Source organism: Stigmatopora argus, chromosome 19 (genome assembly GCF_051989625.1).
Source record: "Stigmatopora argus isolate UIUO_Sarg chromosome 19, RoL_Sarg_1.0, whole genome shotgun sequence".
Lineage (NCBI taxonomy): Eukaryota > Metazoa > Chordata > Actinopteri > Syngnathiformes > Syngnathidae > Stigmatopora > Stigmatopora argus.
The window spans coordinates 10,772,177-10,795,014 of NC_135405.1; the positions used below are offsets into that span (position 1 = coordinate 10,772,177).

The window sequence follows — 22,838 nt, forward strand, 5'->3', positions numbered from 1 at the left end:
GGCAGCGTCACTTAGCACGTCGCCGCCCGTTGGCTCGGGGGTCACGGCCATCGATCTTACTTCTGACACGTGGGCGAAACCTGTGCACTAAACTGGCTTTAATTCCTATTTGATGCACTCTATATAAATGAACACTCTAGCCGCTCTATAATGGCCTGGGAGTGCGGAATAAAGTGAATACTCAAAGAGAGGCAACCATAATGGTGTCTGTGGCTCACAAAAGCACAGACGTTAAGAATGCATTCAGAAGGACGGCGTTGCATATCTACACACAACTCCATTTAGATGGGTTGAATTTTTTTATTTTTTTTATTTAGTACTTGTTTTTTAAACATGTTGAACTTAACAAATAGATCAGACCACCGACGTCGAGCCAAATTTCTTCGTGTTTCGCAATTGAATCAGGCTCAGTTTTTCACACGCTCGCTAAGTCCAGCAGAGCCACATGTGGCTCGAGCAACGTGCCATTGACAGTGTGTTTAGGGCAGCGTTTCTCGGGAAAGCTGTACTTAGCTTTCTTTGCGTCATCTAATTATAAATGATTACACGTACTGTTCGGCATTTGGACTGCGATAGCCTATTGTTTCGAATACCACTGCGGATTTGAATTTAAGGAAATGTAAATGTTCTGGTTTCCAATGAAAAAGAAGTCGTTTGATACCAGAATACCTTGATTTCCAGGAGCTCTGTGAATCTATTTCAATGTTCTTCAATAGCCACAGAAGCCACCCTGATCTTTAGCCAATCTTTATGCCTTTCACTGCTTGGAGAAAAAAAAAAACATGCTTTCCTTTCCCAACAGCTGTAAATCAGCAGTTCTCCTTCTCAGATCTTTACCGACATACTTGGGACTTTTCCATTGTTCTCGGTACTGCTGAATCTGTCAAAAAACTGCATTTTAGAAAATGTGCAGCTGTTGTCAATCGCGGTGAAAAATGGGCATTACATAAGGCTTGTCGAGGTCACAGATTTTACGGTTTACCGAATTTTGTCCCGACGGTGTCGACAAAACCTTCACTTGTAATTCGAGTCAGAACACAGAGTAATTCTATCAAAAACATGACAGGCCTATGATTACAAAACAAATCATAAATAAATATGTCTAAACACTAGCTTTAATACCGCCCCCCCCCCAAAAAAGTGCAAAACACAATGGTCTTTTCATGTCACCTACTAACCTACATATGTATATGTTGTAAGCATATATCACATAACAACCGCGCTAATCAGGCACAACCGAAAGTCTTTACATGACAACAGACTCTCCCGCGGAGGCCTCGGCTAGCCCGTGTTTTGAGAAAAAGCGAGGGTGAAAGGAGGGGAAAAATGGCACCAACACAAGAGGGGACGATAGTGGTGAGAGATCAGGTGAGGGGGCGGCGCCACGGCTACTATTGTCCAGGAACAGGCCGCATTCCAAGGTTAAATCCTCGGTCAAGTTTGTGCATTGAAGAGTTTCAAACATTCTGCGCTCCAAATCAACATCGCCCCCTAAAGATCTAAGTCTCTCATTACTTTAAATGATTTGTATATTGAGGAACAACATTTGTGAAAGTGTAATGTTGAGGTTTTGTTTGAAATTTGTCAAAAAATCCTAATATATTTCAGCGTGTCATTGGATTTTTTTGTCTGGTATTTAAAAAAATGTCGCAAAATGTACCTCAAGTTAAGGAAACATTGTAGTTTTAGAAAGAGAATTTTTTTTTTAAAGTACCTAAAAAAAACTGTACAAAAAAAACGTGTAGGAATTGAATTTTGATTAAACAAATAAAAAAGCCACATTTCTCTTGTTGAGTGCAAAAGAGACTTTATTTCTTAAAAGCTTTTTTATGTGAACAATAAAAAACAGTTGGATATACTTCAACAATGACAATTCTTTTAACATTAACTTTATTACATTTTTTTTTCAAAATGTGTGTGGGGTCAAAGAAGAAAACAGTTGACGAATTGTCTTCAGTCTGCATTTGTTCATCAATAACAGTTATGACAGTACATTTTATGATTATATACAAGTGCGGATAATGTATTCATACAATTACAATTTGATATGTAAACACAAATAAAGACCATCATCTTTGGTGGCATTTCATAAAAAGAACTTTTGAGTAATTTGGTCCAGCGTTCTGCCAAGTTTTTTCACCCTTTTTGCGCAATGTGGAAAATAGGTGGCTATCCTAAATTAATGCAGAAAATACTTGGGCATCAGTATTTTTTTTCTTATGCAACATTCAATTACTTTCTTAACATTCATTCCACCACTCCCCACAATAGAAATGTGCAGCATATTTTTTTAATTATTATTTTTTTTTTACAAGTAATCAAAAAAAGCTGAGCAGTGCATATTCTTGTAAACATAGCTCTCTAATGTAAAGGTGTCTCTGTGTCCGTTAATGGCTTTGTAAATCACAAGGAAGCAAGATTTTAAACTGTTTGTTTTTTTGTGACGTTGTCTTCTGCAGAACCGGCGCTGCGTTCTAGACTGTCCTCCGTGGAACCGTACGACTGATAATTTGGCCCGACTTTGGGAGTCCCTGCCGAGGATTTCGGATTCAGCACTCTGGGAAGGTAAACCTGCAATGAAATAGAAAAGAAAATATGCTCAGAAATGTGAATAAAGAAAGATTTACTGTGACCGCATGCACATTTACTTACCATGGTGTTTTCCTCTCCACCATTAGTTGTGTCTTCATCTTCTTCCTTCACCTGGAAAGAACAAAAAAGATGTCAACAGTTGACAGACAAAATGGGTAAGTACGTATGCAAACCAGGCGTGCAGCTCACCACGTAATTATGTGGACTGAGGTATTGAAAATGGCCAAAACAGGTGTAGCTGAGGCAGATGAAGACCGTGATGACAAGTACGACAAGTGTAAACAAAGAAGTGGGTGTCCGAAAGCCTGCAATAACATTTTTTGGTTAGATAGCGGCGGTACTTAAATAATGCTATTCCAAAATACCTGTTCTGAGGACGGAAAAGAAATACAGCCATATCAGGCAGATGATTGGCGCGGCCAAAGCTTGATTAACAGCTTTCAGGTGGACTTTACGAGTGAGACGTGTCGGCAAGTAGGCGAAATACAAATTGTGCTTGTCCACCAGATGCTTCAGTGTCATGTATAGGAGACCTAGTGGGAGTCACATAGTCATGAGCAAAATACTAGCTAGAACAGTTCATATTTACTAATTTTTCCAATGAGAAAACTGGTCTGATGTGGCACAAGGTAGCAAATATTTATGTTTTTCATACAAATCTGTAGTTTAGTAACTTTATTACTACTTGTGGAGCATAAATGCCTTCTAAAATCAGGACAAAGAATCCCTTATTTGTACGTAAATGTGTTGTAGTACTCACCAAAAGGCACAATAATAGGACAAATGACGCTGTATGCCATGATAACAGTAAAGACGCACAGGATCCAACCATACATGGCGCCGTATTCAAACTCGTAGGCTTGGTTCTGGTAATAGAAAAACAAGATCATCTCATGTGATAAAAGCAGATGAGTTAACTTAGCCAACAATAATATTTGATCTAGCTTGCAAAGTGACAGATTAAAAGGGAATAGTTTATAGTCACAAGTGGGCAAAACAAGTCAGTCTGCGGTCAGGAAAAAAAAAAGACATTTTTATCACCGTTCTTATGAATCATAGAAAATTGTCTGTGTCCATTAAGTTGCTGCCGAATGATCTTTAACAGACCTGTTTGACGTATTTCCTTTCAGCGGCCGAGCGCGCGAGCGCCAGGCGGATGGTGTAAAGCAGCAAACCGGGAAGCCGCAACAGATCCATGGCCGAGCCCACCAGGGCGGCCGCGATCACGTAGTTGACGAAAAAGGCCCCTTGATCAGGTAGGAAGACGCATCTATTACACAAAAAGTTATTAGTCAAACATGATGTAGATGAATAATATTCCGTTTTATCTAAAAGTACCAAATATATAACTATTATATATTAAATAGGGTCAAATAAGAACAAAACTACTATTAAGATGCCCAAAAAATAGGATTCGTTTCATTTCTATGTCAACAATGAATTATAGTTTGATAATCAATTAGTCAACTAATCGCGGCGTAGTACTTTCAAAGTCTGAAAACGTTAAAACTGAAAGGGACTTACTCAAACCTCGTCTTCCCATCGGTGAGGAATTCTTTGTCAAACAGCCAGCGGAAAAACAAAGCCAGACTAAACGACAAACAAAACCATTTGTTCCATGATTAACCGCTTGTAACCTCGAACACAAAAGACGTCCAATCCGTTTGAATTGGGAGGGATGACGGGGTTCAAATGATCGACGGATTGGTTAACCTGGTGAGTCCTAGCGAGGGTAGGATGAGCACCATGAAGAGTAGGAAGAAGTAAAGCTTGTGCATCATACTCAGCTGCTCGCTGGATCTGAAAGCCAAGCACAAAAAAAAATTCAATCCAGAGCCAACATGGGCAATCCATTTCTGGCACACCTGCTCCAGTGTGCCTCCCCGAGTGTGGAGTAGTAGACGATGGTAGGCAGCAGTGCGGAGAAGCACCACAGTAGGAACGTTGGGAAGAACTGACTGATGATCGGGTTCTGATGAGGAAGGAAATGGGCAAAAAAATCACATTTGTGGCCGGGTGGGGTCTTTCAAGTCTGGAGATCGTACGTTCAGGTAGTAAAGGGGCTTGGTGACGTTGAACTTGTCTATGGTGTTGATGATGATGGTGGGTGTGGTCAGAAACGTGAGCAGGAAGAAAAGTAGGAAGTTGAGCATTATGTAGCGCATGAACCAGGAGAAGCCTTGCACTGATAGGTGGTCCCTAGACGGGAGGAAATAAGGGAGTTGACTGAATATTGTAAAGTAAGGTGTCATGTAGAAGGCTTACCAGTAGATGTTTTTGGGATGCGGCGCAAAGCTGGCTTTCCATTTCCTCACTTTGAGGCTAGCGCCGTCGCTGGAAGTTTGAGGTTCTCGGCCGCAACAGCAACTTCTGCTTCCGCATTCCAGCGCATTGAAGTCTTTCAGAATGCTGATGAATGAGCCGTATTAGAGGAAGGAAATTTTCAATAATGGCGTGCGTCCAGGTTCCCCCGCGATGCCAGAAAAGCGTTTAGTGAATTTTGGACCCGGGCCCAAACACATCACGCTGCGTCTTTGACAGCTTGTGTAGGGCTAGGATTCTTTCGAGAAAGATAAATCAACCCTCACTACTTAGCCATGGCCTCTGTCTGCAAGGTGACAAAGGCAAGACCCAGGGGGCGCTCTGGCACCACTTCCACCTGCTGCCGGACCTCCTCCAGTAAATCTTTTTCTTTGGTGCTGTAGTACTCTATTGCGTCCACCTGAGGGAGGACAAACATAGTGTTTAATTTTGCAGTCCAATGTAGTGTATTGTCGTAGAAAACACATTTATTTTTTTAACCTTCTACAACCTCTAACCTTATCACAGTTGGCACAGCAAAAAAGATAACTGCACATACGGGGATGTATTTTTTCCCGCTGTCCCATCTTCTCCAAGATACGCTCATAGTAACGCAGATTTTTCCCAGCCCGAACCCTAAAAGGTTAAAAAAAAATGGCATAAACCCTGCATAAAACTGTTGGCTTTTGAAATGCCTGAACAAATGTCAATGTTACATTTGTCATGATGTGGAAACCAGTTTTTTACGAGCGGTCTGCTCACAATTTGCTGGCCAATCACTAATCAGTTTGATATTATAATCAATCTTGTTTTATAGCAAAAGAACATTTGAGTTTTTTACCTCTCCTTATCGAGGTGCATGAGCTTGGCAACATCATAGGCAATGTTGACCGTACACACTTGGCAGGTAGGGTAAGCCTCTCTGTAGAAAAATAAATGTTAAATAAGTAACAGTGAGAAACGCTAAAACGTAACAATAGCTCACTCACATGAAATGAGTTTTTATATCCTCTTCTGTCGCTGTTTTTGGGACAGATGTCACAAACAAGGTGTTTCTGGCCTGCAAACATGCCAGATTGATTACCTTCATGTGTCAAAAGTAGGATTGGATAGAAAGAAAGAAACTCACTATGTCTTGGCCCATGCCTTTTATTTGCGATGTGTGGCGTCGCAGTAGAACAACAGTGAGGCCAAGGTAGAGGACGGCAAATACGGTGTGAAGCCACAACCAGTTGTTTCTGGAACAAAAAACGAAACTTCATACGTAGCCTTGTAACTCAAATATCAGTGTAGCTAGTATTGAACCATGTGGAACACCAAGTATCAGTTCTTATGTATGTAAACGTAGCCCGTACATTTTTGTAACTTAAATATCAGTGGAGCTAGTATTGAACCATGTGGAACACCAAGTATGAGTTCTTATGTATGTAAACGCAAATGAAAAAAATCAGTAACGGCGATAAATGTCATTTCTGATCTCATGCTGTACGTTTTACACGTTAGTGTAGTTGTAATTGCACTCTACTTTGCTACCGTGTTTTTGTTTATTACCCCTTTTGAAGATTCCCAATAGTCGTTCTTCCAAAGCTCCGCGGATCGTTGCCTGAAAGACAAAATTTAGATGGAAAACTGAGCTCAAGGATAGTCATTGATTACTTTTTTGTCCCTCTTCCTTTTGCAAAAAGTGTCATTAGCTGTTGTACGGTTTGCTTACATGAAGTTCCCCTTTAAATGTACTTTAGTCTTGTGCAAAAAAGGAGAAACAATGCTAAAATGCGCTTTTTGGACTTTCACAACACGGAAAGTCATTCTGGTAGAGCTTTTTTTTGTCCAGAGTGAACAGGCTACTTAATACCAGATGTAACTCACCTAGCAGGTCACCCGTCAGGTTGACGGGCATTATGATAGCGAGGGAGGTGACCGTAATGACCAGTAGTAGGATGACTAGATGACGCTGGAAGGATAAGTAGTGAACGGCGTCGCTGCCGCATCTGGCCTTTATCTTTTCGTCGCTGAAATAGAAAAAAATTGGACAGGCGATTGAATTTTGGGATTTGCGCATAAGGCAGAGGATGACAATTCACACTTACTCCATTCTTAGGATGAAAGGCAGCCATGAACAGCAGCCCTATAGAATGATGCGTGGAATAGATGTTTCGTGAGACAAACTACTTCACACTATCGTCATTTATACTTTTATATTTCCACAAACCATTTCATACTCTAGGTCCTCCACAGTCGACACACAAGATGACAAGTGTCTATAACGATGGTGTCCCGACTCAGTGACCCTAAAACACAGAAAGGAGGTCTTTAAGAGCCCCTTTTTCCTCAAACTATTTCTATTATTAGCTACCGCATCGACTTTTTCCCCCATCTCTAAATCCAAATATAGCTCTAGCATGTCTAATCCATCACCAACCCTTCGTTGTCTGCAACCAGCGCCAGACGTCCATAATCCCAGAATTTCCTCCGTATGATTGAGAACACGATCAGCAAAACCTGAAGGACACATCCGTAAAAGCTCAGTCCAAAGTAACAAATGCCGAACTTAATCGTCAGCATCCAATTCATACCAAAAAGAAGCTAAAGTTGAGTAGCAAGACGACAGGGACTCCCCCGAACTGGCCTCCTTTCAGGACTGTATTCTGCGTGCTATTGAAACAGGCCGCGTTGTCAAGACCACTAGAACCAGTGGTACCATTTGGGTTTAACAGGGACCACTGCTCCCACCACCAGGACGACATTACTGCGAAAATAGAAATAGAAAGAATTGACAGTTTTCTTTTGTTTTCCTGCTGCATATATCTAAAAATCAGTTATTGCTTAGGCATAACATTACATTACAATGTTTATATAGTATATATATATATTTTTCCCCATAAAACAATGCCTTGATTTAACAATTTCAGGGACAACAATAATGATTGTGGACAGCTATCCAAAAGTAGACACTTAAGACCTATTAAAACCGTAAATTATTGGATTTTTATAATTAAATATGAATTTATACATTTACAGTGTTAATAAAACTAACTTAAAATGCATCAAACACAAATACGCACTGATTACGGCCTCAAATAACACTTTTAAATTATGATATTTAACTCACTGCATGCCATTAATGGCGAGAGACGTTCAGTTCATCTAAACCGATAGGAATGCTCATGTTTCAGTGCCATTGACGACTCTAGACGTCCAAATTCATTGACTGGCCATAACTTTTGTCACCCCTTTGCTGCAATTGTACGCCCCCCAATTTTCCCATCCTAATTCCGACCACGGGTTTTGTTTTGGTCACGCAGGCATAGTTTGATGCGCCCAAATTAAACCCACACGCCGCGAATCACGGGTTTCCAACTGCCATTCTTATTCATTTGAACGTACCATATAACACATTTATTTATGACAGACGGGTCCGCCATTTTCACGTGTAATATTTGAGCTTGTTTAACACAAAAATAAATTACATTGAGTAAAGTTACAAACACTACGAGTTAGTTGCGGTACTAAAAAAAGCGAAAAATCGGCGATCGATTAGGAAAGCAGAACTTTGCAGAACTTTTGCTACCTTTCGGACGAGACGTCAGCCGTCAACATCCGCCATCCAAACACGATCAGCCGGTTGGAAAAAGTGACGCCAGACAAGTTTAGCCTGCTTACGTGGCAGGGAAAAACGCAGCCCGATTTGTCTTTTGTGTTGTTTGCGCCAAAGTAAACTTGTTTAAGCCGTGAAACCGGAGGGAAAAGTGTAGTCACCGCTTCGTGCTCTGCGCATGCGCGAATTCTCAGCTGTCAGAGAAGGGCGGTCATGTGATTTCAGGAAGCCCAAACCATCAAAAGTAGTATATTTACTATTTAATCTTTATAGTTTTGTTCGAGGGTCGTTACAATTGTGCAAAGCTAAACATGACGTTCATTGTAAAATAAAAATGTTAAACATTATGGATTGCGCAATGTTGTTTACTAGTTTTTCCCTTGACTTCAATGGGAATAATGATGAGTTTTTGGCACCTCTTTATTTCAGTATTGTATTTGCGAGGAAATATCTTACAAAAAAAAGGGATGTGACTTGAAATGTATGCTTCAAAAGCACCTTGGAAAATTGGGATGAAAGGTTGTTTATGATTTACCGGTTTGGAATTTTTATGTCATAACACATAGTAGTGACTATCACTTAACCGGAATAGTGTGTAAGTTGTTTTTTTTTTTTTTAGATTTTTTCCTCGACATAAAGATGGCTTCAAAGCCTTCATTTTATTTTCGTCCCTGCCCGACATCAAACCGCAAATCAATTAAGTACTCCTAGTACAATTGCGTTTTTCACAGACACAGCCCTGACTCAATGCTGTCTATTTAAAAAAAAAAAATCCATCTCTTGTGACAACGAAAGCCGTAAACACCACAGTTGATTCGTTCCTTGACCAACATTTGAGCAGGAATTAGCACGGCATCCCAATGCCCTCGGTTCCACGTGACGGGCATTTGGCAAAAACGTGTCGTGATTTGCTTGGAGCAAAGCATAGCGAAGCAATGTCACGGGCGGCGATCTGATGGTCAAATGAATGAAGCCAATGCAATTAGTCATTCAATTTACTGTGACGTCGAGCTGTTGTGCAGCGGCCCCCCTTTTGTTTCCCACGATGCCATGTTTACAGGCTTCCAGCTGGACTGTTCATTTCTACCCGCTGTGTGTTTGTGTCTTTCCCGTCTCGCGTCAATGTGTACTCCCGCTGATGTTCATGATGCGGTCGCGCGTGCGAGCGTTCATGCCTCGCCGTGGGACACGTTGATTAGCGCGCCCCACGGCTCAGCTCCCAGCTGTCCTCCCGACCGGCCGCTGATTGAAACCAATCAGGCTGGCGATGGCCCCATTGCGGTGACCCCTCACCCGGCGTGCCCCGGGCCTAATCACCTGCTGATTGGCCCACGCGGGCACCCCCCCCCCCGTCGCCGTCCCTTCCCTCCCCTTGGCGCGGAAGGTTAATTTGACCGGCGGATGAAGCCTCCAGGAGGGAATAGGAACGTGTGCCGGGTGATATTGCATGGATATAGCCCGCCTGTCAATCACGGCCACTTAGGGGTACAGGCTGGGAAAATGCTGGCAGTCAGGAAGCACGGATTGGAGAACGCCTTGCTCGTAAAAGATTGATTGGAAATGTATTCACTTAGCTCATCGCCGCCCATTGACGAGGATCCACGTCAACATTGTATTATTTTGAGAACAGGCATGTGGTCTACACTACGTACAATGGTACCTCGTGGTACGACGAAAATTTCGATCGGATAATTCGCTCGCGATACGATTAAAATTTCGAGATGCGACCATGACATGAGAGGCTGGGAAACGTTCGCTCGAGTTACGAAAAGCTCGACATACGAAAAGCTCGACATACGAAAAGCTCGACATACGATCTCAGTCTTGGAACGGATTACGATCGTATGTCGAGGTACCACTGTATATCCTTTGCGTCTCACTTGCTTTGTCAATATTTTGACACCAACTTAGCCAACTCTCCTTTTTCCGTGTGTGCGCGCACAGTTTGTAGCAAGTTCCTCTGCCTCCCAAGTTCCCTTTGGACAGAATAATGTTGCCAGATTAGCATAGCATTAGCATGTGATTTCCATGTCATTATAGCCGCAGCAGCATACAGTTGTAAGAGGGTGTGTAGTCTCTCTACGCATGAGAGAACTTTGCATCAGATCAATTGTTTCCGTTCATTTATGCTATCACAAAAGCATTTTATCCTTTGTATGCCAACTGTGTAAATACATAGTAATTCTCGATAATCTCCCATTCTTAATCTCGTTCTTCTGCGTACGTAAGTGTCTGTTTGAGAGAAACGTATAACGATGTGGAATTGGAAATACTGGTGTTTCTGGATAGTTTGTTGTTGTTCTTCTTGTAGGCACTTACTTGGGAATCCTATTCTTCCTCCATTTGTAAACCAATCATCTTGATATTTTCTATTTATGTAGCATGGACTCTATTTATCATTGTAGCTGAATTTTAATAGTTTGTATCAGGGTTGATTCATTTATTATTGAATGATAGAATGTAAGTACAGCCTTGTGGAGAATAGTAATAATTCAAATATTTTCACCAGTCATTTACTCTAACTTGTTTACTTTTAGTTTTTTTCGGTGCAATTTAAAAAAGAAATACTTTATGTAGTGTTATATTTAGTATCAAAACCTGATAGATGGTCACCCAATTTTTCAATGTATTACTGATTTCCAGATTCCTTTTACCTTTATTTCCCAATTTTTCTGACCTATATAACTGAACTCGTCACATTCATATAAAGCCATTTTCTCTCAACATCGGCCATTTTGGAGAGGTGGGTCATGACGGCGTGCAGCTGCTAGAAAGAGCCCATTTAGGCAGGGCGGCCTGTTTCGGGTCACGCCCTTGTTTGCGAGCACCAGCCAGAGCTGATGGCTTTAAAATGGCGTCCAGATGGCGACAGAGGCTTGATTGCAGCAAGGCTTCAAAGTCCCACACGCTCCCCCTGCCCGAGTGACATTATCTGCATCGCTCTCTTCTCCACATCAGCTGGCAGTAAAACATCACGTGGACGGTTCTCACCGTCAATGGCGGCCAATTATTCCAAACACGCCCGTGGCGTTGCCGGTGGCCGCCGGCCCGTCTCCGGTCGTTGCCAGAGGAGAGAGCGAAAGCAAACAGTAACAGGAGAGAGAGGCTAAAAACAAGGGCGAGGGGTAGACGCTGTGTAATTAGGAGCAGGTTTTTTTAGCAGCCCCCCTGCTTCTCTTTAATTAAAAGCCGAAAGAGAGAAAGTGGGAACAGGGAAAGGAGAGTGAAAAAGGTTGAGGCTTTTTATTTTCCCCGAGTAGAGTTAATTCAGGCCTTGCCCAGGGGCAGATGCGCAGTTAGCACCATGGAGAGCACCCCGATAGCTGCGAGCTGTTCCCACTTGGCTCCGGAAAAAACAACATTTATTTATTTAAAAGTGGCGCAAGAGCCAATTAGGAATAGTCCAGTTTGATTCCAGAGTATTCCAACACACCTCCTAATCAATCAATCAATGTGGTGTTGCGGCTCTGTGTTTGTAGCGTGTCAATTATTTTTTAGGGGAACTGCATTGGTTTGGCAGATTTTCGGATCATCCATTAAAGAGGCCAATGTTTTAAAGCAGGTTATTAGAGTCCAGCTTAGGTAAAATGTAAGCAAACATAGCAAAATAAATGACACTTATTACGAAATATGCTATACATTTCATTTCAGCTCTTGCTAGTTTCATGGTTCTCTGCAGTAGGAAATGCAATAGTAAGATAAGTAATAACCAAGTTGAAAAATAGGTCTTATGCCGTTCATGAATGAAAAATTGATGCCACCATTCTTATCGGTAAGCATTTTTAAAGTCGCTTCAAAAATAGAAAACCTGTGATTTGTATTTTAATCAGCGTTTTCCCAATGCTGGCCATGGCTCCGCCTACCAAACCAAACTCAAAAATAGCTTTAGGATACAATGTATAGTCATTCATTTTTGTAGTGCAAAAGGTGGCTGCAAAATAACAAAAACAATTCCTCACTGTCAGAGTCTTTTAGTTTCGATGAGTCACTTTTGTGTTCTGATAATGATGTGGATGATGAATGCGAGGCGAGGAGATGACGAGCGCATTGACAAAGAGAGACGTTTTGCGAGGTGTGGTGAATCAGCGATATCGGCCGCCGTCGTGGCGGGGATGGAGAATTCTCCGTCTTCAATAATGTCTTTCTTTGGATCCATATTGCTGAGCTGGCGCCTTCTCTTCCTCCATCACAAACTCTCCTTATTCTTCTCTCTTTCTTTCTCTCTTTCTCTCCACCATGGCGGCTTCAGCCACTTGATGGCAGCATCACTAGGCGGGTGCACACGCCACACTGATGCTCTTTAGACGTGAACGTTCGCCAGCTTGATTGATTCTCAGAATAATGATGACTTGACAGCAAATCATCGCAGCCATAATTTAGGCGAGCGTTTTGTGGAAGTCATTAGTCTTCTTACTTGATGAATGGACCTCGTCCTCTGTAACGCTACTTTTTTATCATCACGATTGCGTGCAGGCAATAAGGTTCGATTTACGAGTCGCTCGTGTTTTGGAATGGTCAATCGTTATATTGCTTTTGTTTGGAATGTGCGGGTTGACATCAGTTAAGTAAATAGCGTGACATCATAGCTTACTTAATGTAGAATGCCAAGCTTAGAGGACAGCAGTTGAGGATGTCCACCATTTTTGCATTTTTGGGTCATTCGCTCGTACCTCAATTCATTTCAGTATATTTAATCAAAATAAAGTAGAACGTTTGCTGATCTGCTAACTTAGTTTGAGTCATATTCCATAGTTCCTTACTGGTCAGGGGTAAAAATCATTAACAATAATTCATTTTTAGAGCAACTCACATTGTCTATAGCACTCATTTAGTTAAAGGATTTAAACTATGCATGTCTTAAGTTTGTAACTGTAAACTAAATGAATGTGCTAATTCTGGATTGGGTTATAAAAATAGGTTGAGAGAGAGACACCATAACAGTGCTCACAGTTAACATATATGTACGTATAAGTATATATTGTAAGTGTATTATACATTTTTGGGGGGAGTAGTGGAATTTTAGTTCTTGTTAGTGGGGAAATTATAGATCATATCTTTGCAACTATTGGAAATTTACAGGCAGAATCATAACCCCCCCCCCCCTCCATAAATATTCATGTATGATCACTAGCACCACTTTGCTGCTTTTTATTTTCCCTGATTTCACATGTCATTTGTGCTCAGGGTCTCCCAGACTAAAAAGAGGTGACGCTCAGCCAGGTTGGTGGTGGTCGTGGGGGGGGGGGCTGCATTACAGAATAGCAGCTTGGCAGTTGAGTAGTGTTTTGGGGGTGGTGTTCAGCTGCCAAAAGCAGCCACTTGGGGGAGAGTGAGGAGCAAGGAGATAAGAAGACAGCCAGAGAGCGACAGTTTGCAGCCAGCTAGCAGAAAGACACTGATACCTTTCACCCCCCCGGCCCCCCTTCCTTCTCCTCTCCGCCCCTTCCTCCCTCCCTCCACTCCCACTCATCTTTCCTCCTCCTTTGTGCCGTGTCTCGACGGAGCCGCCTTTGAGTGGCAGGCCGTCACACATCACCTAACAGCAGCTCTGCATGTGCGTGAGTGTGAATGTGTGTGTATGTGTGTGTTTGTGTAGTTGCCCAGATCAGGGGGACGAGTCCAAGCGGGTTTATTGAGGCAGCGCTAGTGTCGCACACAAAGTCAAGAAACAACAACAAAAGCAAGAGGACACACGCATTCACTCTCACGTCTCACGCACACTCACGCAGAGAAAGAAAGGGGAATTAGAGCAAAGCAAAGCAAACCTGCCAGCGTGAAAGCGCCTTACTGCCTGCCAGCAGAAGATGTGACTGGATTCTTAAGCAGCGAGCGCTGCCCCGCACACACACACACGTGCGTATATATCTCCAGGTTCAGGTGAAGGCTGGCGTCGAGGCCCGTCGAGGTAGCCGCCCGTCGTCGGACTCGTTTGCACGCCCGTGTGATTTCCCAGGGCGTCGCGTGACTCCTTTGAACGCGTTTATTGACCTTTTAGGTGAAATCTCGGGACGTGCTCGCCTGCGTACGTGCGTTTGCGTTGGTGCGTCACCACTCGGGCCACAGAGGGAGCGACTAATACGGGAATTAGATGCCGAGATGCGGGCGGCCCAGCGTGCGCGGGTCCTCAAAATTTGATTAAATTGATGTTTTCGTCGGGAGGAATGGGTAGAATGAGTCTGGCAACTCCGGGGAATTTGCTCCCCTCTTCTCGAGAGTCTACTTGTCTTCGCTATTGCGTTTTTTCGTGTCGATTGCATATGCAGAAGTCCAAATCAAATGTTTAAATTCGAAGCTCACTAGCATTAGTGTCACCCCTTAATCTATATGTGACGCAAAATGCTATCGCTAGCCTCGTAACCAAGACAGTCGTGTTTGATTACAGTAGCATCTTGCCTCAAACTCAAGTGTGTAACCACTTTGCGGCCATCTGTTGACTGAGCCAATTGCGAGAAAGAGGTGGGGGGGCTGCAGACGTGACCAGGAAGCAACTGTCTGCCGCAAAGCGCTTCTTGTCAGTCATCTCGTCGGAAATACGCTTTTGTTTCCTCATGAAAAGAAAGCCCAAAATGTCCGAAAAATATTTTGTTGAAGGGAAACCGTGTCATTGCTCCTCCGCGAACCAATACGTCATAGTGTAGCTGAATGTGGATTGACTAGCAAGAGACTATTTTTCTTAAATATTATGGCAGAATGCATGATATTCTTGCGGATAGGTTTATTTCCCAAGTTTTATCAGGAATACACTTATTTTCCTCGTTAAAAAAAGAAGCTAAAAGCTTTTTTGATGGGAAACGCAAGGGCGACGATAAGAGCCATCAACCAATCAGCAAACGTACATATTTTTCTGGAACGTTTCTCCCGTGAAAAAGGTCTCAATTAGATCTTCCCTAGATTGATGTGTGTAATATATTCAAAGCGGAAATATGCAAGAATCAATCTGGTTGCCATGTTAGGCTCAAATTTACGCAGTCATTTGCAATGTGAGTTATTCACTTGACAGCTCCCAAAAATGACTTCTTAATATCCCAGCTCAAACCAGTTTCCTAATAATTGTAATAATAATATGAATCTCAGAAAAGAGGCAAAGATTAAACCTGCCTTAATATGCCCAATTTGTTCAGATTTAAGCATGGTATGTATTTTTTTTCCTGAACAACCTTGTAAATTGTCATCTGTTTCCCTCAATTGCTTTGCTGTTCCCTTTAAGGGAAGTCATTATCCTTGTTATGTGTACACAATTCAGATGTAAAGGCTAATTAAGATGCATGCCTACATTTGTGTGAACCCTCTCCCACCTTGGCGCGACGCACGATATCTCTTTGCAGCCTTAATTATGTCTTAAAGTGCGTAATTAGGGGGCCAACATAATTGGCGGTTTGTACGCTGACACAAATCAGGTTTGACACCACGCGAGCGCGACTAGTTAGCCGCCTCCATGACAGACGCACGCGCACAACCACCGGCATTGACATTTGACGCTCCGTGATTATTTTCAATATTTATTTGCAATAACAGATGTTTCGTTTGTATTATTTTGAGGGGGCGTTGAAAGTAATTCTCACCTCGCTGCCACGTTGGTCTTGTTTTCCTCATAAACAGGAGGATATTTTTCAAAACAAGGGCAGAACAGGATTTTGCTCGCCAATACTAGTGTGAAAACTAAATTAAACACAAATTAAAAAGAAAAAAAGCCATTCCTGAATTTGATCACAACGGACTGGGAATCTGAAAACCCAAATATTGTCTATTTATATATGTATTTATTATATTTATATAGTCTAACACATAACTAGTGGTTTAATAGTAATAAAATGTGTTTAATAGAAGTAAAATTAGACACATTTCGCGGAGGGTACGAACAAACAAATTTAAATTAACTTGGATTAGTATATACAGACACACTCAAACATACATTTAATGTAACTTTTCACAAAACTGAATTCTAATTTTGTTTTATTTTTTTTTAACCTTCGTTCTGGCCGGGTTAGCGGTTTGCCACGCCTCCACCCTCACGTTCGCTATCGATGGCCTGTTTGCTGTTGTATTCCCTTCAAAATATTCCGAAAATCATGCACACGAATGTCCTCACAATAGGATAACGCACGACCACTTGCCAACGAGAAATGGTTATCTGTGTTGTGTGCACGAGTATACTTCATTACCCAGAAAGCCCTTTTTTTGCCGTTGTGCGTTTCCTGGTCGAAACTCGTCTGAATAAATCGTTCAGTGCTCGTAGATATCTGTTATACACGAAAGAGATGCGGCAAAAAAAGACAGGGCGCTACAATGATAAACAGCCTTTCATGTCATGGCCACCTGGCTTGGTCGCATCTCGAAATTTTGATCCTATCTAGGGCGAATTATTCGGTACACGGTCGACCAAAAGACCGGCGACCAATCGACCGCACACGTATATATACCCCCCAAATTTTAGTTTAGATCCCATAGGGTGTCATATCTCATTTTGACTGTGTGCTCACGTATTTTTGTGTATGTCAATTGGCACACACGCACACTTTGACTTATACGCACGCACGAACACGGAGGATATGAAAGCGAGAGATTGACGCGGTCCTCTGGCGTCCGCTGAAGGGCTGTTTGTTCCCAACGAATGACACGTGTTGCTGAGGAGGAAATGATCTGCTTGGCCCCCGCGTAAGATCCTCCCTGGCATCAAGAGAGCCTCGCTCAGCTCTTTTTCCAACCCCCCCCCCCCTCTCTCTCTTCACCATCAAACACGAACGCACCCTCCTTCATCTTCTCGGCTCCAGCACATCCATCCCTCGTCTGTCAGAGCGAGGAGTGCAGCCAATCCATCACGGATTCAGGCGTCGGGTTCGTGTGAACGACCAAACGCGCCCGTCGTGTTTGTGTATCAAAGTGCAGGAGCAGACTAAATACGGACTGGTTTGGCGCCATCGTTGTGCTGCTCTGCTTTTGATGAAATATCACATTAGAAAAAACAGCCAATCGCGTCGAGCCACATACCTAATCCAAGCGTTAGTCGGCTAGAAGTCCCCCCGCGGAGTCATTACGACGTGGTCGTGGCGAGGAGCCAGCCTCGCTAGTGTTGTTTTATTTACATAAAGCCTGCTGATTTGCTCTCCATTCTTTTCAAATGGGAAAATAACCCGCTTTGCATTTTACGAGGGCCATTTTGGCACTTGTTACCTCAGAAAATATGAGTGTGAGATGGCAATACTGTAAATCTTGGTGTCTCACACCAAGTGCAATTCGCGATTTCAGGATGACTTTATATTGTCGGAGTAAACCGTCCAGTAGAACATTTTCAGGAACTAGACAGACAAAACATTTAGACTCTTGTTTAATATCTTAGGGGGGAAAAAATACAGATTTAATTTTCTCATCAATAAAAGCCAGTATGTCCAAGTCGTAGCTTCACGATATTTGGACAGCCCTTTTATCAATGCTTGTACTATTTTAGTACTCAGGTTGATTCGCGGGCCTCTTTAACGTCAACTTGATTTCACGTAGGCCGGACCATTTTAGATATAATATTTAGATTTTTTTATTTTATAAATGGATTAAAAGAACTGGATTAAAATCCTTGACTATTCAGTTTTTTATGGATCTAAAACAATGTTTATTTTAGCTTTTTTATATATTTTTAGATTTTACAAAATGATTTTTGAACTAAAAACAGAAAAAATGGATTAAAAAATTACAATTATTGATTTAAAAGGGGGAAAATCAGGAAATTTAATATACATCTATACTCTTCATTTTAATTTGATCCTAAAACAGAAAGTCGGCACTCATGATTTACTTTCCCAGGCCACACAAAATGATCTAGCGGGCCAGATTTGGCCCCCGGGCCGCCACTTTGACACATGTGGCCTAGCCAATGAAAACGGCCATTTTTAAACTTAAACACCCGGCCATGTATATTTGTTGTTGTCTGCCTCTTTGAGGAAATACTTATACTAATATTTTGATTTATGTTGTCATAGTATTTAATGTCGCTAGTGGATCTAATGTGCCATTAACAGCATACCTGTAGTTTCTGGCCTGTGGGTTTTTCCCCAATTCATTTATATTTATAATTTATCCATCCTTCCAGTGGTAATTTTTCCATTTAGTTTGTGCTTTGATATACAAACGCAGTATGTAGAAAGTCCCAGTAGCATGCGCATTAATATGCATGGCCACAGTATCAGTGGATGGGAATTCATTCAGGCGCTCGTGAAAAAAGCGAACCCACGCGATAGCCCGCGCGCTATTCCGGACTCGTTTTCACCTTATTAAACTCCAAAGAGTGTCATTTCGCCCTCTCCCGCTCCAAACATCTTGCGTGATGTCATCAAAAGACACGACGGGAATCCTAATGATGTTGACAAGGGCAAACGACTGCTAACGTCGGTCCGCGATCGACTCTTGAGATTGGACGGCCATCGACGTCAGTGGCAGCGTGGCACTAAAACATGATCGTTTACCGTCACCGAGAGCGCAAACGCAATCTCGTTATTGATGGCTGGCGTTTTCATAAAAATCAATGGCGCTTGCCTTTTGTCAGGCAGGGTCAACTCTCCAATTCAATTTCCTCTTGGGATGGAGCCACACGGCCAGAGGTGAGGGAGGTCGGCGTGTTTGTGTTGGTGTATGCCTGCGTGGAATGTACAGTGCGTCACCTCCCGCGTCCTCGGGTCGCCTCCTATTGCTGCTCTTTTAGCGCCTGACCTTGAATTTATATACACTGAGTTTGGTATAGCGTTAGGATAGGATCTAACATAAAAAATAGAAAATTGTTCAATGGTTATTGCGAGCATATATATATTCATCTCCTTGCTGCTGACTGATATGTTTATAGTCCTCGACAGATGGTTACCGTAATATTGGATATATGTGTATATTAGGGGTGGTTGATTTTAAGATCGGAACAAACATCAGATAGTTTTTTCTTCTTTTTTCAATCCTTCCCAGTGATCAGCAATTGGACACATACAGGAATAGTTTGGCAGATTTTGAATAGTCTGGTTTTGATATACTTTTCAGGCACCCCAGGTGGGTTTTTGGGGGGTAGGGATCATGCATATCTACTATAGAGGCATATATAAGACACCCAGAATTTTAGAATAAAACGATTTGGTTATGTATAAGCAAATAACCATTTTCATATTGCTGCTCTTTTAGCGCCTAACCTTGAATTTATATACACTGAGTTTGGTATAGAAAATGGTACATGTCAAAGAATGATGGCTCTGAGGAAACAACAACTAATATAACGAACCACAGTCAAAAGTAGTGGCTAAAAATCACGTTATATTTGTAAACTTAAAAATTAGGATGTTGAAAAATATCTGCTATTCCTTTGAAAAAAAAAATGTTACTGTATAAAGTGTGCTTATTTTTCTTCCAATGACAATTCCAAATTAAATGTAAATAATAACAGTAAATAATGTCATGTAAAAACTAACTGAGCTGAAAAAAATGGTTGATTCACTTTCTAAATAATTAATGTAATCAGTGAAATAGAAGCCAAATATAGTTCAATAGAAGCATTGTAAGTCAAAGACTTCATTTTTCATTGCAAGCCATTGAAATATTTTTGCACCGCTTGAACAATAAGAAGAAATTTACCCCCAAAATATTCATTACATTCTAAGTGTACCATATTTAGAACCACTGATATAAATTATGGAGTAACTCCATTAACGCTCATATTTTCCGATATTCGTTAAGCTCCATTTGACGTCAACATTTGAAACGTGCATCTATTTATTTATTTTCTCAGCCCTATTTTTCGTCCATTTCACCGTTCACAAAACCATGAGTGGTTCGTCCCGTCTAAACGTTCCCATCGCTCAAGTGTTATTGATGAGCGACCGGCAGGTGCACGTCGGCGGCGGGGCGTAAAAGTGTCGTAAAGCACATTGAGTGACGAGCAAATTGCCGCATAAATACCGAGCGTTTACCGTTTTATCTTCATTTGGAATGCATTGGAAGCTTTTTAGTGGTGGGGAAAGGCGCCCCAGACCTTTTATATGGACGCTCCATTTACACTGTTGGACTGTTGAGCTACGACGGCGTGCTGTACTCCCGCCTTGCGCTCATAGAAAAATACATCGCAGAAGAAATATAGGCTTCCAGTAGCAGACACGGGGGGGCTGTGCAAGTAGGAAGTAGGCTGGGGGAGAGATGGGGAGACCCCCGCAGTGCAGAGGATTGAAACTTCATTATTTTAACCCAGTATATAGTACCTGGATAGACTTTGACGTATTTATAGTCTGATCCCGCTTCTTCTTCTGTTTCTAGAGATTTTCCTCACAGCAGAAGAGTATAAATAGCAGGATAGATATCGAGATGTCAGTTTCATATTTTGATACGTGCCAAGATGCTTTATAGTCGTGCTCCCCTGGAACGAGGGCGTGGAGGAGAATTTTTTCATATGATCGGGAAAAATATTCGGGTTGATTTTTAGCTCTGACTTGGAGGAAATAGGATGGAAAGGGGGGGTGCGTGATCACAGCCAATCAGTGTTTATATGGATTCCAACCATCTTGGTAAAGTGTAAGGAAATTCTTAACGGTGTTATGTTAACTCATTCAGTGCCATAGGCGATTGTCCATCTCTCCCTATTGACTATGTTATATATGTTATATAGTCTGAGGATATCCATCTCTCCCAGTTGACTGTGTTTTATTAACTCATTCAGTGCCATTGACGGTGATATGCGAGTCCGATATCCGAGAGTTTACTGTTCATATTTTGATATTAGATATTTAGATATTAAACTCTCTCTCTCTCTCTCTCTCATGATTATAATTTTGATAGCTGGTTTCAACAGTAACAACCCGGCGACCAAACATCCGTTCTACCAAACGTCCATTCTACCAAACGTCCGTTCGACCAAACGTCCGGGGACCAAACGTCTTTCGACGAAACATCCGAGTACCTTATCTCAGACCCATCACTCCCACTTGACTGCAGATTTGATGTCAAGACACCTCCATTTTTTAGAAAGAACCTGGTAAAAAGAAGGCCAGAAACCCCCTCTCCACCCCCCACCCACCTCGCCATTGTTTCCAAGCAGATCCCAGCCATCTGCCCGCCGATCCCGATATCGTGGCCATGTGCGGCGACACGTTGCGTACAGTGGGAAATCAAAATGAAGGCGACCCCCCCCTTCGCTCTGCTTTTCTCTGGGCCGATCCTCCCTCTCCCATCTCTGTCCTCCCCTCAATCTCCTCACCCCCTTCCTCCCCCCCGCCGTCGTATCATCCTCACCCCCCTCCTCTCGGGTAATCAGCGCTCTCCCTCATTTCACGCGGAGACACATTGATCTGGCAGCAAACCCCCCCTCGCCCGCCGCATGCCTCCACGCACACGGCCGCCGTCTTCTCACGCACATTAACACACGCGCATCGATCCGACCCGCAGGTCAAGTTCAATAGGAACAGCCTTTTTTTTTTCTCCCCCTATATTCCTCCCCCCTCTTTTCGATATCCACAATCGCGGAATTGACAAATCGCTTTCTGCTTTTCGCCGGCGCCCGCGTATTTATCCGTCAGAACACTTATCTCGCCGCAAACAAGTGCAATCAAAGCGACCAAAACATGAAAATACTCGACGTGGCCTGCAAGGGCGCTGCGCTGGGAGAAACATGCACAGACAGGCAGAAAATCAAAGCGCAAGAGACTCTCCAGCCAATGCATGCTGGGATTGTTGAGAAAAGGGAATCCCACTTGAGTGAAATCCCTTTTTTTTTCTCCCCCTCTCTTCTTCCATTTCGCTGTAATTTTCTGCTCTTTTATGATGCCGGAGTAATTTATCCCTACGAGAGGCGAGGAGAGGGTGGCCCGCGAACGTGGGGGAGAGAGAGGGGAGTCGCACATTTGGCGCCACGCTCTGATTTAGCCGAGCAAATTTAATTTTGTTTGCTTTATGCAAGAGATAGAAAGAGAGAGAAAAAAAACACCAGGGTTTGTGTTGATTTCCACCGGAGGCAGAAGCGGCGCTAATGGGAGTTAGCGCCGCTCGCCGAATTAGCCTCATGCATATATTTAACGCCGACCTGCCGCACAAATTAGCCTGGCGGTACATGTAGCCTAGCACCTCTCCAGTGAGACTTGGAGATCTGAGCTGCAAATTAATTGGATAGGGTTTTTTTTTTTCATCTTTTGCTATCTATCCTCCTAGCCAAAATGATGCTCTCCAAAATTGCTGAAACGCATTTGAGATGCATGGAAAAGGGCGTGTAAAGCAGTCTCCTAAAGTAGCAGTTGACAGACAAAAAATGAGAAGCCGTTAGACTGTCAATACAAGCTTTGACATTTGGGTATCGGTAAACATGTTTTTAGCGAGCTGTCATTTAGTGGGTGGTGGGACT

General features: G+C 42.5%; 1 protein-coding gene and 1 long non-coding RNA gene across 2 annotated transcripts in view; one reads left to right on the top strand and one right to left on the bottom strand.

Moving 5' to 3' along the window:
• Positions 1 to 1,793: 1,793 nt before the first annotated feature.
• On the bottom strand, positions 1,794 to 8,673 carry tmem63a (transmembrane protein 63A). Its single transcript, XM_077587210.1, has 23 exons — positions 8,465 to 8,673; positions 7,470 to 7,642; positions 7,316 to 7,395; positions 7,106 to 7,184; positions 6,984 to 7,021; positions 6,763 to 6,905; positions 6,445 to 6,496; positions 6,023 to 6,131; positions 5,883 to 5,953; positions 5,735 to 5,815; positions 5,412 to 5,529; positions 5,181 to 5,314; positions 4,858 to 5,001; positions 4,638 to 4,791; positions 4,458 to 4,564; positions 4,306 to 4,392; positions 4,117 to 4,182; positions 3,700 to 3,862; positions 3,353 to 3,458; positions 2,958 to 3,125; positions 2,782 to 2,897; positions 2,653 to 2,703; positions 1,794 to 2,571 (listed from the first exon to the last, which is right to left on the bottom strand). The coding sequence occupies exons 2-23, from the start codon at positions 7,638 to 7,640 to the stop codon at positions 2,422 to 2,424; spliced, it is 2,388 nt and encodes a 795-aa protein (XP_077443336.1). The 5' UTR covers positions 7,641 to 7,642; positions 8,465 to 8,673; the 3' UTR covers positions 1,794 to 2,421.
• LOC144064568 (uncharacterized) overlaps positions 2,459 to 22,838 on the top strand; it is a 60,045-nt gene continuing 39,665 nt past the window's right edge. The window contains exons 1-3 of the long non-coding RNA XR_013296826.1: positions 2,459 to 2,565; positions 2,679 to 2,747; positions 3,723 to 3,848. This is a non-coding gene — a long non-coding RNA (uncharacterized LOC144064568). The remainder of the gene's footprint in view (positions 2,566 to 2,678; positions 2,748 to 3,722; positions 3,849 to 22,838) is intronic.